The 15,993-nt window shown below is 37.1% G+C and overlaps 1 protein-coding gene across 4 annotated transcripts in view; it reads right to left on the bottom strand.

The window, feature by feature from the left end:
• The window catches only part of ADAM23 (ADAM metallopeptidase domain 23), a 181,544-nt gene that overhangs the window by 62,886 nt on the left and 102,665 nt on the right, over nucleotides 1–15,993 (bottom strand). For all 4 annotated transcript variants that reach the window (XM_070458530.1, XM_070458529.1, XM_070458531.1 and 1 more), the window contains exons 5-9: nucleotides 11,840–11,922; nucleotides 10,741–10,804; nucleotides 6,390–6,462; nucleotides 5,328–5,404; nucleotides 3,505–3,570 (exon numbers count right to left, since the gene is read on the bottom strand). In XM_070458530.1, the coding sequence (XP_070314631.1) occupies nucleotides 3,505–3,570; nucleotides 5,328–5,404; nucleotides 6,390–6,462; nucleotides 10,741–10,804; nucleotides 11,840–11,922 (363 nt within the window). The remainder of the gene's footprint in view (nucleotides 1–3,504; nucleotides 3,571–5,327; nucleotides 5,405–6,389; nucleotides 6,463–10,740; nucleotides 10,805–11,839; nucleotides 11,923–15,993) is intronic.

Raw genomic sequence — 15,993 nt, 5'->3', positions numbered from 1 at the left:
TGGAGAAGACTTTTGAGAGTCCCTTGGATGGCAAGGAGATCAAACCACTCAATCCTAAAGGAAATCAACCCTGAATATTCATTGGAAGGATTGATGCTGAAGCTGAAGTACCAATACTTTGGCCTCCTGATATGGAAAGCAGACTCATTGGAAAAGACCTAATGCTGGGAAAGATTGAGTGCAGGAGAAGGAAGGGGTGACAGAAGATGAGGTGGCTGGATGGCATCACCAACTCAAAGGACATGAGTTTAAGCAAACTCTGGGAGATAGTGAAGGACATGGAAGCCAAGGGTGCTGCAATCCATGAGGTTGCAAAGAGTTGGACACAACTTAGCGACTGAACAACAACAACTCTCAAAAGAAAAATAATTCTTATAAAATGACCCACTTATCTGGGACTTTTATGAGCTACAATACAGTTTTGTCTAAGAAAAGGAATCTATCTAGTTCTTTGCACCGAAGCAGCATTTATTTAACTAGCAGAAATCTAACAAGAACCAACTATATAGCACTACTGCTGCTGGTATGTTGCTCAGTCATGTCCAACTCTTTGCAACTCCACGGACTGTAGCCTGCCAGGTTCCTCTGTCCATGGGGTTTCCCAGGCACAAATACTAGAATGGGTTGACATTTCCTTCTCCAGAGGATCTTCCTGACCCAGGGATGAAACCCGCATCTCCTGCTTGTCAGACATCTCCTGTTGGGCAGGCAGATTCTTTACCACTGAGCGACCTGGGAAGCACATTGCATAGCATAAGGAACTGTATTTAATATCTTGTGATAACACGCAATGGAAAAGAATTTGCGTAATGGAATCACTTTGCCATACACCTGAAACACTGTAAATCAACTATACTTCAATTTAAAAAAAAACAGTAGAAATCTTCTCAAGTAATTTATTTCTACTTTAGGCCTTATTACCATCCAATAATAAAGGCTTTCTTTTTTTTTTCCATTTCATAACATGTATTCCCTCCAAACTTATCAGAGTGAATTATAGTTTTTTTTCTGGTTTCAAACACAGATGTACTCATGCCTAATTCTCACTCACTTTAATAATAACAATAAAAAAAATTACTTAGATTTACCATTAAAAGACTGGTAGCCTAAATAAAGTAACTTTATCACAGAATATAAATAATATTAGAAATATTCTATCTACAAAACAATATTTTAAAGGTGAGCACTCTTTTATTATTCATAAATAAAGGCAAGATTATTTAAAGGCTTCCCATTTTAAAATATATAAAAATAAATTCAAAATATATAATTTCCTAAATTAATCATGCTTCCTATTTGTACAGTTTCTGAAATCTGCTCTTTAATTGTTGGCTTCATGAATCTTCCTAACAGAGTCATGGAACAAGAGATTGGAATTGCAAGTCATCAGTTGGAGAATTTGTCTATCAATTACCAGCTATATGTGAATGCTCTTTGTGAATTTAAAGGCAATGTATATATCTTAATTATTATTTTCACTACTGTAAAAATATTGTACACTGGATGTTGAGAAAAGTTTAGGCTTCTAAAATAATTTTACAACATGCCTAAAGATTGAGAAGTAGATGGCAATAATCTCAAAGTTCCAATCAACAAAAATAATTCAGATAAAAAATTATCTTGGCATTTCAAGGAAATTAATGTCCTTCAGAAAGTCATATTTTAGCCTTTGTTATCTAAAATGGCTATCCACATATTTTTTCCTTTCTATCACACAAGATCTGTCCTAAATTGTACATAATTCTTCTGCTTCCTACTAACATTCAAGCAATGTACTTAAAAGCTACTGGTCCAAAACATAAGTCTGCATATCTTACTAAGAGGGATGCTACTGAATAACTTCATATTCAGTATAATTGAGCCAGTACTGGGTAATTAATGGAAAACATCAGTTAAAGCAGAGACCCAAAAAAGGTTTAAATATAAATTAAATCAACATTTTTTAAAACATGTAGTTTTAAGGGCTTTTCTGCTGATTAGAATTTCACATAATAGTCCCTTGGACAGCAAGGAGATCAAAACAGTCAAATCCTAAAGGAAATCAATCCTGAATATTCATTGGAAGGACTGATGCTGAAGCTGAAGCTCCAATACTTTGGCCACCTGATACGAAGACCCGACTCATTAGAAAAGACCCTGATGCTGGGAAAGATTGAAAGCAGGAGGAGAAGGGGATGACAGAGTATGAGCTGGTTGAATGGCATCACCAACTCAATGGACATGAGTCTGAGCAAGCTCCAGGAGTTGGTGATGGACAGGGAAGCCTGGAGTTGCTGCAGTCCATGGGGTCGCAAAGAGTCAGACACAACAGCAATAGGTATATACATTATATAAAATCTAACCTAATAGGTTTACTAACCTAATTTTGATTTCCTTAAAGAAAAACAAGGACTTAAAGATATTTCCAAACAATCTGAATTTCTGTTGCAATTTTTTACAAGTTTTTCATCTATACCTGACCTGTAGGTGTGTCTTAACAGTCCCATCTTTATAAAGTCTCTCCAAAAATGTAACTTAGCTTTCATAAAGCAAATTATTCTTTGTCTTAGTTTATCCAGCTTAAAAAAGTGAATTATGTAATTACAACAAAAATTACAAGTGCCCTAAAGAGTTTGAAAAATGGGGCAGCAGGGTACTGGAGCCAGCTCCCACCAGTTCACAGGAGCTAACTGAATACATCTTTCCCAGGTCCTCATTTAATGACATCACTTTGGTAGCTTGAAATCAGCCACAGAGGAGAATTTACACCATGGATATCAACAAACATTTTTTAACATTTTTTATTGGAGTATAGTTGATTTACAATGTTGCATTATTTTCAGGTGTACAACAAAGTGAATCAGTTATACATACACATATATGTACTTTTATAGAGTATTGAGTAGAGTTCCCTGTGCTATACAATAGAACCTTACTAGTTAACCTGTTTTATATATATCTAGTAGTGTCAGCAAACATTTTAAACCAAAGCTTTTTTTTCCCCAGAGAACCAAGTGTTAAGCATTTACCAGTACACCACAAGTATTAGGTATAAAGTCGTCCTGCAGTATCCAAGGATGGTTGGTTCTAGGAGCCCCTAAAGATGCCGGCTGCCGTCTATGGAGTCGCCCAGAGTCAGACACGACTGAATCAACTTAGCATCAGCAGCAGCAGCAAAAATGCCAAAATCCTGATGCTCAAGGACTTTATATAAAATTGTTCAGTACATTACAGTAGATTCAGTCGGCCATCTGTATCTGTGGATTCAACTGTACTAGCAAACAGCCTACTGACCAAGACCCTTCAGGAGGCTCTGGGCTTCAGCCAAGATATTTTATGAGGAAAGTGGTTCAGCAGAGAACGGTTAAGAAAATTCCTACTTTATCCTCAAGAGGGGCCAATGGAGGATAGTAATTATTCTTCACATGTCTTTTAAGTATTTTACTTTGACAGACGTTAACAGAATTTATTGTTGTTTCTTAAGTAAACTGTCCAGTCTAAAACCCATTGATTCTGTATTCTTACCGTTTTGTGATCATTAACAATCATTAGTTCCAAATATTTCATTTCTTCAAACACACCACGGGATGGCTGTAGAAAATAAAAATATGTAATCAGAATGGTGGTTAAAGAAAATATCTCTAATGCTGGCTATGTTAACTGCAAGACTGACTTAAAATTTCAGAAAAACTCTTTGCTGCTCACTTTATGAAGACCCTCAAAGAAACCTGGTCAGGGAAATGGAAGGAAAAAGTGACTATGAAGTGTAGGTAAACATAAAATTGGGCTTCCCTGGTGGCTCAGTGGTAAAGAATCTGCCTGCTAATGCAGGAGACATGGGTTTGATCCCTGGTCCAGGAAGATCCTTTGGAGAAGGAAATGGCAACCCACTCTAGTATTCTTGCTTGAAGAACCCATATAGTACGTAGGGTCACAAAGAGTCAGAGATGACTTAGCAACTGAACAAAAAAGACAAAACAAACAATCGGGCTTCCTCAGTGGCTTAGTGATAAAATATCTGCCTGCAATGCAGGAGACTTGCAGAAGACATGGGTTTGATCCCTGGGTGAGGAAGATCCCCTGGAAGAGGAACTGGACACCCACTCCAATATTTCTGCCTGAAAACCAGCATGGATAGAGGAGCCTGTTGGGCTATAGTCCATGGGGTTGCAAAGAGTTGGACACAACTGAGCAACTAAACAACAACAAATGTACAACTGCTTAGGAAAGAACTATATTTAATTATCATTAGGTACTCATACAGACAGAGAGCAGCTCATGTGGTTTTCATACAATTTTTAATATGTAAAAATATTCTAGAGAAAAATGCATGATTATTAATATGTTAAAATAAATAAATCTCAATAAGAATACCATAGTACATCTGGAATAGGTACCAATGTAGTCACATAGAAACGTGAATTCAGGGGAATGAAATTCTCATAATACTGTACTAATTGCTAACCACACAAGTTCTCAAAGGAACAAATGTTGACAATTATCATATTCTAAAGTTTGATTACTAGATAATCCTTTAAAGAGCAAGGGCTACAAAACCCACTACAATATTGTAAAGTAATTAGCCTCCAACTAATAAAAATAAATAAATAAATAAATAAAGAGCAAGGGCTAAGCATTTTAGCTGTCATTTGGACTACCACTTGTTTTTCACAGAATAGCACATGGTCGTTGATCAGTTTATATTTGATAAGACTGGACTGCAATCAAACATCAACAGTCTATATAAAATTTATTATTACCAACTGCAATTTCAAGAGTAAGCAAAAACAGATCTCTAAGTTTAGAAAAAAAATTATATCCATAACCACCACAATACAAAGACAAGCTCATGAAAGAGAGGATGATCTGACCTATCACTAAGTTTTCAATGGCTGGTGGTCTAATTTGCCATAAAAATTACATTTAGCAAAACATTATCTTAAATGTGCAATTTTGGGGAATTCCCTAGCAGTCCAATGGTTAGGATTCCACATTTCTGTTGCCGGGGCATGGGTTCAATCCCTGGTCAGAAAACTAAAATCCCACAAACTGTGCGACACAGTCAAAAAAATTAAAAGTGCAATTTTCAGTGTAATTACTCATTAAGTTATCGAGTAAATTACCATGTAATCCATATGCCGTGGAATTAATTTTTGGTTACATAGCATTCACCATGTAATTACTAAACAGTCCCCATCATTACAGCTTTCTAACCTATTATGAAATAGACTAGGAACATAATTTCAATTCCGAAGCCCCTATACATTTATCCATACATAGGAGCTCCATGAAAGTTGCCGATTATATAACTACAGGATTCGTACTTAGTAACTCAGTGTCACACTCACATTCACTGCTCTCTTCTGTCTCCTTTTGAACCACTGTAATTCAGATAGAAAGGGCCACTGGTCACTGCTTTCCATACCTGTGCAAAAGGAAAGAATGCCAAAATGTATGTTTGACTGCATTTCAATGGGAGAATGTTTTAAAAATATTACGTGAGGGAATAGCAGCATTGATAGCATTTGTCTTCTCAAAATAAAAATAAACTAAGGTGGAAAAAGCACGCCAAGTATTAAATAGTTCACATTATCATGGTCACAAATGTAATCCAAAAGCATTATTTTTTTCCAAACCTCATGAAAAATATAACGAGCTGTTCACAACTCCTGGGAATATGCATATTTGATCCACAACCACCTGACCCTAGATATCTGAAAATTTAGAATTCTACTATGCTTAATTCACTTTATTTTTTAAATGCTTTCCTTTTTTTAGAGGGTTTTTATTATTTATTTATTTGGCTGCACCAAATCTTCAGTCTTCATTGTGGCATGTGGGATCTAGTTCCTTGAACAGGGATCAAACCCAGGTCCCCTGCACTGGGATTGTGGAGTCTTAGCCACAGGACTACCAGGGAAGTCCCCTTAATTTATTTTAGAATTAAAAAGAATGCATGGCATAACCTTTTGCATAAATTACTAAAAACTTTTGGTACTGATACACAGAAATAACACTGCATACCCCAATAACCCAAAAGCGGCTTTTGCCAAATCAGCATGCTTAAGATGCCTCAGAACCAGACCATAAGAGAGATAGTACCAGCTGGTCAAAGTGCAGCAAACTTCCACTAACATCTAAGGATGAACCTCCCTGTAAATAACTCTGTTAAATATGGCCACACTCTACAGTTTCTAACACAGCTTTACATCTGAGTTTCATATTTCAGTCTTTCCATTGGAAATGACTCTTCATGCTTCATTACATGAAAGCCACATGAACTGCCTACCAACACCACTCACTCCAGATCTCAAACCAATTCCACTTTCCAACGAGCCTGCATGTCTACCAAGCTCCAAGTCAAAGCTTCCAGTACATAAAACAGAATGGCTACTTTAACAAACACTTACTGAGATTCTTCATTTGCTTAGAATATTGTCCTGCCAAGATTTTCTGGATTACATGTGGTCGACCTGCGCTTTTCTGAAACAAAAACAATTAGTCAATTAAAATGCAAGATATGATTACATCTGTATGGAACAGTGTGAGCACTTTCTCTAATATCCTCCCTAAAATGGGAACATTTATATGCTGATGGTTTAGTTACCAAAAATGAAAAGTATATGTCTTGTTAAAAGTTGAACTTCAAATAGAATAGAGCATCATCCAATTGCCCCAGTTTAGATAAAAAGCATAATTTCATTATCACTCTTAAACCTTAACTTTCTTCATACCCATGCATAAGAAATTCACAAGAAAGAAACACAAATGGGCAATGACTGCACAATGTAAGACAAATACTCTAACACTTCTTCAAAATTAAAGTAAAAAGATATGCCAACTTTTGCCATCCGGTTGGCAAAGGTTTAAAAATTATTACAACCATAGTCAATTACAGTTGCAAGGCAAAAATCACTCTTACACACTGCTGGTAGCACAGTACAGAGAAATTTAATAAGTCTATCAAAAATCTTGAAAATATCCATATCCTTTGCCCAAGATATTACACTTTTATTAAAGTCTTATTTCCATCACTAGAAGCTTCCATTACTGAGTGCATAGGATGTGCTACCAATTTACCAATGTAATGCTCACAAGCACTCCATATGGTGCATATTTTATTGCCACTTAACAAACAAAAATATTGAGGTTCAGAGGATACATTAATGAGTTAAAATTATATTACAAAATAATGGTCCATTTATTTTTTAAAATATGGGAACGTATTGCTGAAAAACTGGAAGAATGTGCACTGAGAGGTAAAGAGAAGTTATCTCTAGGGGATGGGATAATGGATAAATACTATTCAGTTAAATATTTTCTTATTGCGCTTTTCCAAGTTCCTCACAATGTTTTATAATCAGAAAAAAAAAAGCTTATTTTAAAAAGTGCTCTTATTAAATTACATAAAAGACTTATAATAAATAAAAGTTTTGCCATTCATTTATTATTTGAGAAATAACATGAGTTCTCACAAGAAATACTCCCTCCATATTACTGAACTTATAAAGAATACTAAAATTAACAGTAAATTAAATATCAAAAATCTAAATTCAAGTACCATAGACTCTTAATTCTGGTATCAGGTGAAAAGATATGTGGAGTGATGAAACCCACAACTAGCAACATAATTTTAAAAACCAACTAAAGTTTCAAGCATTGTTCCCATCCCTCTCCCATGGTAAAGATGAGGATAAGTTGTTGCATGAATGATAAGCAGGCAGTAAAAAGGAAGGCAAAAGAGAAAAGGCATTAAGTGTATAACAATCAGCTCCTGGGATCGGGTGGAGAGGGAGGTGGGAGGGAGGACCGGGATGGGGAATACATGTAAATCCATGGCTAATTCATTTCAATGTATGACAAAAACTACTGTAATGATGTAAAGTAATTAGCCTCCAACTAATAAAAATAAATGGAAAAAAAAAAAACAATCAGCTCCTGAAGAACAGGATTATGGGTTTAACAAGGCAAAACCAATGCTTTAAACATTATGATAATAACACCTTATAAGTCTCTTCAACAGTTTAATAGACATAGTCATGTGTATTTATTAATTCGTCAAATGTGTAAAATTGCCCTATGAGGGATGCAATGAAAAATTATTTCATTTTACCTATTTAAAAACTCAAGGCTTAGAGAGTTGTTATTTGGGGCAGGGAGGTGTTTTGCTCTTTGGCTTTGTTTTTGTTTTATTTTAGGGTCACAGGATCCTTAATCAATGCCAGAAATCAAAGTCAATTTTTTACTCTATGAGTCAAATAATTGTGCTGTACGTAGTTTATCTACCTACAAGTAGAGTAAGGGAAAAATATTTTACTTCATCAAAATGTCTTTATCTATCTAGGTGGGGTGATCTTCATTATCTGATAATTTTTAAATTATCAGTTAAAAATAATACTGCTTTACTCAAACAGAAACCACTTAAAACTTAGACTTTCCTGCCTCAAAGTTGAAATTACCCCATATTCATACACATGTTGCCATACAAAGAAAATAAATATTTGTCTGTTCAACTATTATTATCAATAGCCTGAATGACTATTTCCTGTCTCTAAATTTATCTTATCTACATTTTAAATCTCTAAAGATTAAAAAAACACTTTTTCTGCTCCCCATCAATGATTGCAATATCCTGATGCTATCACTTTCAAACTATTTTCCCATCAGCAGTACTTTTTTTTTTTTTGAATATTTATTCATTTAAATGGCTGCACCAGGTCTTAGTTGCAGCATGTGGGATCTAGTTCCCTGACCAGGGATCAAACCTGAGCCCCCTGCATTGGGAACTCAGAGTCTTAACCACTGGGCCAGCAGGGAAGTCCCCCCATCAGCAGTACTTTTCACTGTTATGACTTCCCAACCGATACCCCTCAGCACCTTCACCCCCTACTGTCTGTTCCTCTCCAAGCCAGCAGAACTCTTGCAGTTCCTAAAACACACTGAGAATGCTCCTACCTCAGGGCCTTTGCACTTGTTCTCCTCCTGCGATACACATCCACTCCCCTAATTTCCTGAAGGTCTTCATCCAAAACTCACCACCTCATTGTGCCCTGCCCTGGACAGTTAATTTAAGTTTTAACTCTCCTCCCCACCTTTCCAAGCGGTACTAGTGGTAAAGAACCTGCCTGCCAATGTAGGAGATATAAGAGATACAGTTTCGATCCCCGGGTCGGGACCATCCCCTGGAGGAGGATATGGCAACCCACTCCAGTATTCTTGCCTGGAGAATCCCATGGCAAGAATCCACTGCCAGTGGAGTCTGGCAGGCTACGGTCTCTAGGGTTCCAAAGAGTCTGACACGACTGAAATGACTTCGCATGCACCACCTACCCAGCTTCATTTTTCTCTCCTTAGTATGCACTATCTAACATACCATATGAAATTACTCATTCACCTACTTATTCCTGTCTTTGCCCCTAAAGACTACACGCTCTATTAGGCTCAGGTTCTATGTCTATTCTGTTCACCATTTTATCCCCAGCACCTAAAATAACATCCAGTATGTAGAAAGCCCTTATTACAACATTGATGAATATATGTGTGCTTAGTCGCTCAGCTGTGTAGGACTCTGCGATCCCATGGACTGTAGCCTGCCAGGCTCCTCTGTCTGTGGGGATCCTCCCCACGAGAATGTTGGAATGGGTTGCCATGCCCCCCTCCACAGGATCTTCCCAACCCAAGGATTGAACCCAGGCTTCCTGCATTGCAGGCAAATTTCTTTTTTGTCTGAGCCACCAGGGAAACAGGAATACATAAGTATATCAAATTTTAAATTTAGTTGAATTCTATTAGTTAGCAACATGATCAGAGCACATGATTTCTTTTTTCCAGTTTTATTGAGATATCATTGACATATAGCACTGGAAAAGTTTAAAGTATACAACATAACGATTTGATCGATGTATATATTCATACAATGAACACTACAATAAGTGTAGTTAACATCCATCACTTTAATTAGTTATGAATTTTTTCCTTGTGTTGAGAACTTTTAAAATCTATTCTCTGCAACTTTGAAATATACAATACTATACTGTATATGACAGTCACATGCTGTACACTGCATCCCCAGAACTTACTTAACTTATAGTTGGAAGTGTGTTCTTCTGACCACCTTCACTCATTTCCCCCACCAGCCTCTGGTAACCACAAATCTGTTGTGTTCATGTGAGTTCAGTTATTTAGATTCCACATACAAGTGAGATCATATAATGTTTGCCTTGTTCTGGTTGACTTAACTCACTTAACATAACGCCTTCATGATTTCTTATCTAGGTTGCTGGCCTATGCATGACTCTAAACATTATTTTCTTCCCTATCTGAAAAGAAAAATAAATACTGTTTAATGTAATCATAGTTGAACCCACAAATCTCCCCACTGAAGATTCTTAGACTCATAAAAGTTATGTATATACTTGCTTACAGTCATACAACTATCTAAAGACCATGAGAATAAAAGCTTACTTAAAGGAAAACAAATTGGTCAGAATAAGATAAAGCATCTTATCTTTTTTCTCTTCTGACTGGGAAGAACTGATCTTAGCTTCAGAAAATGTTTGAGGCTTCTTACCATCCCTTATTGACATGCCGTCTCCGACATGCAACCTAAGCTTCAAAACTCATGGTACCAGCCTAAATGTGAAACAAAGTGCTCTAGATAAATGCATTTTGAAATCTACATGATCATCTCTTGATTGCTCAAAACAAAAATGCTGGAAAAATAAAGCCCCATAAAGAAAGTGATGTCACAGTCACACTCACCTCATTGTGAACCAGGTCCAGTGGTTCTATCATATACACAAAGGTATGATCTTCAAACATACCACTATGACACAAGGAACGACAGTAAGAGAGTTAACACATATAGCAAACATACTGTCTTTAAAAATGAGTGTACCTGAATAAATACCTTTATTCTGCCTCAAATCAAATTCACATATCTGCATGGAATCACACTGTGGTCCTAGCACTGCACTAGACAACGTATAGGCTACAGAAAGTGCAAAACGTGTGCAAGAGAGGTATACACATTATACCTGGTATGGTTAGTTTTTGGAATTAAATGAACAGATAAGAAGGTCAAATTGGGATAGGACTATTGATGCTGTTCTAATATCTCGAGTTATTACCGAGCCATGTACAACTAGTACAAATTTGATTCGCAAATCCAGTATCATCTGTAAGAAAACAGGTTCTCTGTGTATAAGAACAATTTAAAACATTTGATTCTGAAGAGGCAAACAGAATTATCTTCATGCTTGCAAATTGTGAATTTCTATTAAGACTCTGTGTTGGGAGCCACATTTAATTTTGAGAAACACAGGATTTTTTGTAAAGTGTCTAAGTAAGATTTTCAAGATCCTTTTCATCACATGGCCATAACAGATTTTTCCACGAAGCGCTACTGTGTTTGAGTCTAAAAGGCACCTACAAATGTTTTTTAAGAGCCTGCCTGAAAACTGAAACATGGACCCCTCTTCTTTCAAACCACCCTTGCCTGGCCACCTTCACCTTATCCTTAGGTTAAGCTGACTGAGAGTTCTTCTGGGAGATACCTCTGGGAAACCTTTCTGGGCTAGGTTCGGCCACCCCCAAAGTCCCTGTCCTTCTCCTTCACAGTACCCACCAAAATGGCAATCAAATAACAATCTGCATAATCATTTATTTAATCTCTAAATCACCTGCGAACTCTTAAGTGTTAACAGAGCAGAGACTATGCCCTCCTTGTTCACCACATCCAGTCTCTGTCCCAGGACTGGTACAGAAGAGTCACTAAAATAAGTATCTATGAAAGACAAGATGGAAGGGGTGAAAGAAACAGATGAAAGCAAGGTGATTCTCGCTATGAGATCCCACATACTGAAGTCCATTGCAGGTTGACAGAGCCACCCTTGAGTCCTTGACACCTCTGATGTTTCCATGGTAGTAACAGTGCTCTCCACCCTGTAATACAGAAGAAGATTTTATTGTTAAATTATGCTGTCTCCAGCATGATTCTTTCTCTTTGGGACGCATCTGTAAAGCCAAAAGAAAGGCAGGGATGATCCTAGAAACGCCTCAAGGCTGTTATGAAATCTCAACTTTTCAACTTTTCTATAAGACGCAGGTGTATATTCGAGGTAATGAAGAAAAGGCTTTAACAGGAGTAAGACATTAATGAGGCTGGAACAACTTTTATACCTTTCCTAAGCATGTGAGGGAGCAGACACTTAGCAGATATTGTCAGGGAATAAAATCTTCTACATAGCTGAGGTGATTCCCCCAAAGGTGGTGTTTATCATCATTTTTTACGGAAAACTACATAAGACTTGGTGATTTGCCTTCCAACCTTTGAAAATCAGTTGATAAATTTTTTTAGAAATAATGTATGAAATTACTTTCCAAAGGCAAATAGTAACTGCAAGACCTATTTAAAAACACACACACGCAGCAGTTTCCTAGCACTTTCTCTCACCACCTCCACAGCAACTATTTTTAACACTTTCAGCTGTTTCCTCTGCTGTTTACCTATGTATTTCTGAATGGAATATTTATACTGTTATATCCTAATTTATTCCACTTTAGAAATTACCTTCCTAATATAGAATCTCGAAAACTCTTCTTGCCCACAATATAGTCTAACACACATCAGAAGCTTTTGGTTAAATTATATTTAGTGTTTGTATTCAGTTCAGTTCAGTTCAGTAACTCAGTCATGTCCAACTCTTTGCGACCCCATGAATCGCCAGGCCTCCCTGTCCATCACCAACTCCCGGAGCTTACTCAAACTCATGCCCATCGAGTCGGTGATGCCATCCAGCCATCTCATCCTCTGTCGCCCCCTTCTCCTCCTGCCCCCAATCCCTCCCAGCATCAGGGTCTTTTACAGGGAGTCAACTCTTCGCATGAGGTGGCCAAAGTATTAGAGTTTCAGCTTCAGCATCAGTCCCTCCAATGAACACCCAGGACTGATCTCCTTTAGGATGGTCTGGTTGGGTCTCCTTGTAGTCCAAGGGACTCTCAAGAGTCTTGTCCAACACCACAGTTCAAAAGCATCAATTTTTTGGTGCTCAGCTTTCTTCACAGTCCAACTCTCACATCCATACATGACCACTGGAAAAACCATAGCCTTGACCAGATGGGCCTTTGTTGGCAAAGTAATGTCTCTGCTTTTTAATGTCTCTGCTATCTAAGTTGGTCATAACAGTGTTTGTATTATGACTACACAAATATTGTTCATAGCTGTGCCACTCTGATGACATTGTCTTTCATGCTCTATTTTAAAATTTTTTGAGAACTTTTCTTTCTTTTTTGTTTTTCCATGTATTCAGCATGTGTACAGACCCTATTATCTAAAATATTATCTACAACTCTTCTCCTATGGTCAATTATAGCAGGTAAGTTATCAAATCCATTTTGTTTCTGGATACACCCCGCTTGTTTCACCCTCATGCTAGGTCTGATGCATGGCTGCATCCCAGGACAGGTCTATAGCATCATTCTGGGAACTCCTCTGTCCTCTTTCTGTACTGAATGCTAGATCCTATATCTTCTGCATTCATGACCCCCTTTCCTGGAGGTACACATCCTCTGGTAATTGTTGAAAAGGTATTTATGAAAGATAAATTTGAAAGTTGAAAACCCCATTTCTATCGTCACACTAGATCATGTGGGTGGGTAGAGAATTCTAGATTGATAATTACTTTCTCTCAGTATTTCAAGGGCACTGTGCACACTCCTAAATCTTCTAATGTTGAGAATTGGAAATTATTCTAATGTTAAACATTGTCCACACAATCTATGTTTCCCTTTTCAAGAAGACTGCAGGAAATTCTATTCATCCCCATTTTCACAAAGTCTCATGATGTACCTCAGGTGGAGACTTTGCTTATTGATTGTGCTGGGCACTTTTGAATCAAGAAAATGCATTCTCCCCAATATTCTGTAATAACCTATATGGGAAAAAGAATCTGAAAAGAATGAGTATCTGTATATCTATAACTGAATCACTTTGCTGCACACCCTGAAACTAACACAACATTGTTAATCAACAATACTCCAATACAAAATAATTGTTTAAAAAAAAAACCTACAACTCCACATGAAACATATCTGAGCATGTGTCAGTGCCGGTAATAATAATATATATATTAAAATAGTAAAAAAAGAAAATGCATGCACTTCAGTTCTGGGAAACTTCTACTGTTTCTCTGATAAGCCCCTTCCTTTCCATTTTTCTCTACAAATTGAGCTCGTCTACTGAAGCAGAGGAATGGCTCTCCAGGGTAGGGAGTAGATCAGGGATTTAGTACCTTCTCCAGGTAGACTTTCAACCAATCTTTCTGTTTTCTGGTACTTTCAATTCCTGGGGCTTTATGGGTGAAGAAACACAAGTTGGCTTGGTTCTGCTTGGCTCTGTCCCAGTGGAACTTAGCAGAGCAAGAAAAACTCAAACCTAGGACAATTACTCTGAATCCATCTGCTTTCTAGCTCCTACCATCGTATGGACACCTCTTATTAGCCGTCTTCTCTTCTCTTAATCCCTGTGGGTTTCTACCCTTTTTACAATTCCTTAGCTGTTACTTGAGTGTGTCACTATAAGGAACTAGAGATAAATATAAGCACGGAATCCACACTGTCTAACCAGAAGTTTCCTATTTTTTTTAATTTAATATTGAAATGTAATTTCCCTGGTGGCTCAAATGATAAAAAATCTGCCTGCAATTCAAGAGACCTGGGTTCAATCCCTAGATTGGGAAGATCCCCTGGAGAAGGGAATGGCTACCCACTCCAGTATTCTTGCCTGGGAAATCCCATGGACAGAGGAGCCTGGTGGGCTACAGTCCATGGGGTCACAAAGAGTCAGACGCGACTAAGTGACTAACACACCCACATATTGAGCAGAGTTCCCCGTGCTATGCAGCAACTCCTTGTTGATTATTTTACATAAACAGTAGGGATATGTTAATCCCAAGTTTCTGAAATAGAATATTGACTTTGACTTTTTATTGATGATTTACAGTCATCTTGATCACTGCTTATTAAGCTGTATTACAGATGATATTTAAGTGCGTAAAAGGGTGCACCCCATTATCAAATGACTACTCCCCAATCAACTTTGTTTCCTTTTAGTAACTATAATATAAAGTTTCAATGTTGCTTTCTAAAATTGGTATTACAATCTTGTTACTATTTTGTAAAGTATTGCTTTTGCTTCTCGAAACTCTACTCCCGTGCACAAATATTGACTTTATATACTATGTCAAATTCTATTTGCATATTCAACTCTGGAACTTGTTGGGGTAAATGGTTACCACACATTTCAGTAATTTGAGAATCCACATTAATACCCTGTAATTAAATATCAGACTCTTCCCATGATTCTAAAAACAACCACAGGAAACTGTAAATTCCATTGGACCAGTTACAGAGCACGCTGTGTCACACCAAAAAGCGCTCTTGAATCAAGTGACTGTTAGAAGTGCACAGCAAATACTGTCATATTTACTTGACCTTTCTAAGAAAAGATCTATTTTCTATATTTTCCTGCAAACAATCTTTTTTCCCAGAAAATATTTCCAAGTCTTTTCTTACACTTCAGTTTCATTCGCTTGCACTGAAAACTGAAAGCTGATGCTCTTTCAGCATAAAGGTCATTGGTACCTGTTTTAATTACGGCAGAATATCATCTGAAGGGGACTGTTCAGTTCACGGTATATGTGGATGTGGATCACCATACTTTCTGGACTTTGAGACATGCAGTAACATCTAATCCCTGATGTTTATCATCATAAGAAAACTTTAATATCTAACTTGTGTAGTTCTATTAAACACAACATGCAATTTGGCAAGTCCTAATTTAGTGTTAATATTAGTAGTATTAGGAGACTTTCTGACTTCCTTATTGCTTAATCTACGCCAACCAAGTTTTTAAGAAAGCATTACCAGAAAAATACTATTTGGCAACTGTCCAGATTTTGTAGCATTTTGTTAATGTCACTACAAAGTAAGATCTTTGGGTATTTCATATTAAAT

The sequence above is a fragment of the Odocoileus virginianus genome, chromosome 30 (assembly GCF_023699985.2).
Source record: "Odocoileus virginianus isolate 20LAN1187 ecotype Illinois chromosome 30, Ovbor_1.2, whole genome shotgun sequence".
In the NCBI taxonomy this organism is placed as follows: domain Eukaryota; kingdom Metazoa; phylum Chordata; class Mammalia; order Artiodactyla; family Cervidae; genus Odocoileus; species Odocoileus virginianus.
This window is presented reverse-complemented; position numbering and strand designations above follow the sequence as displayed.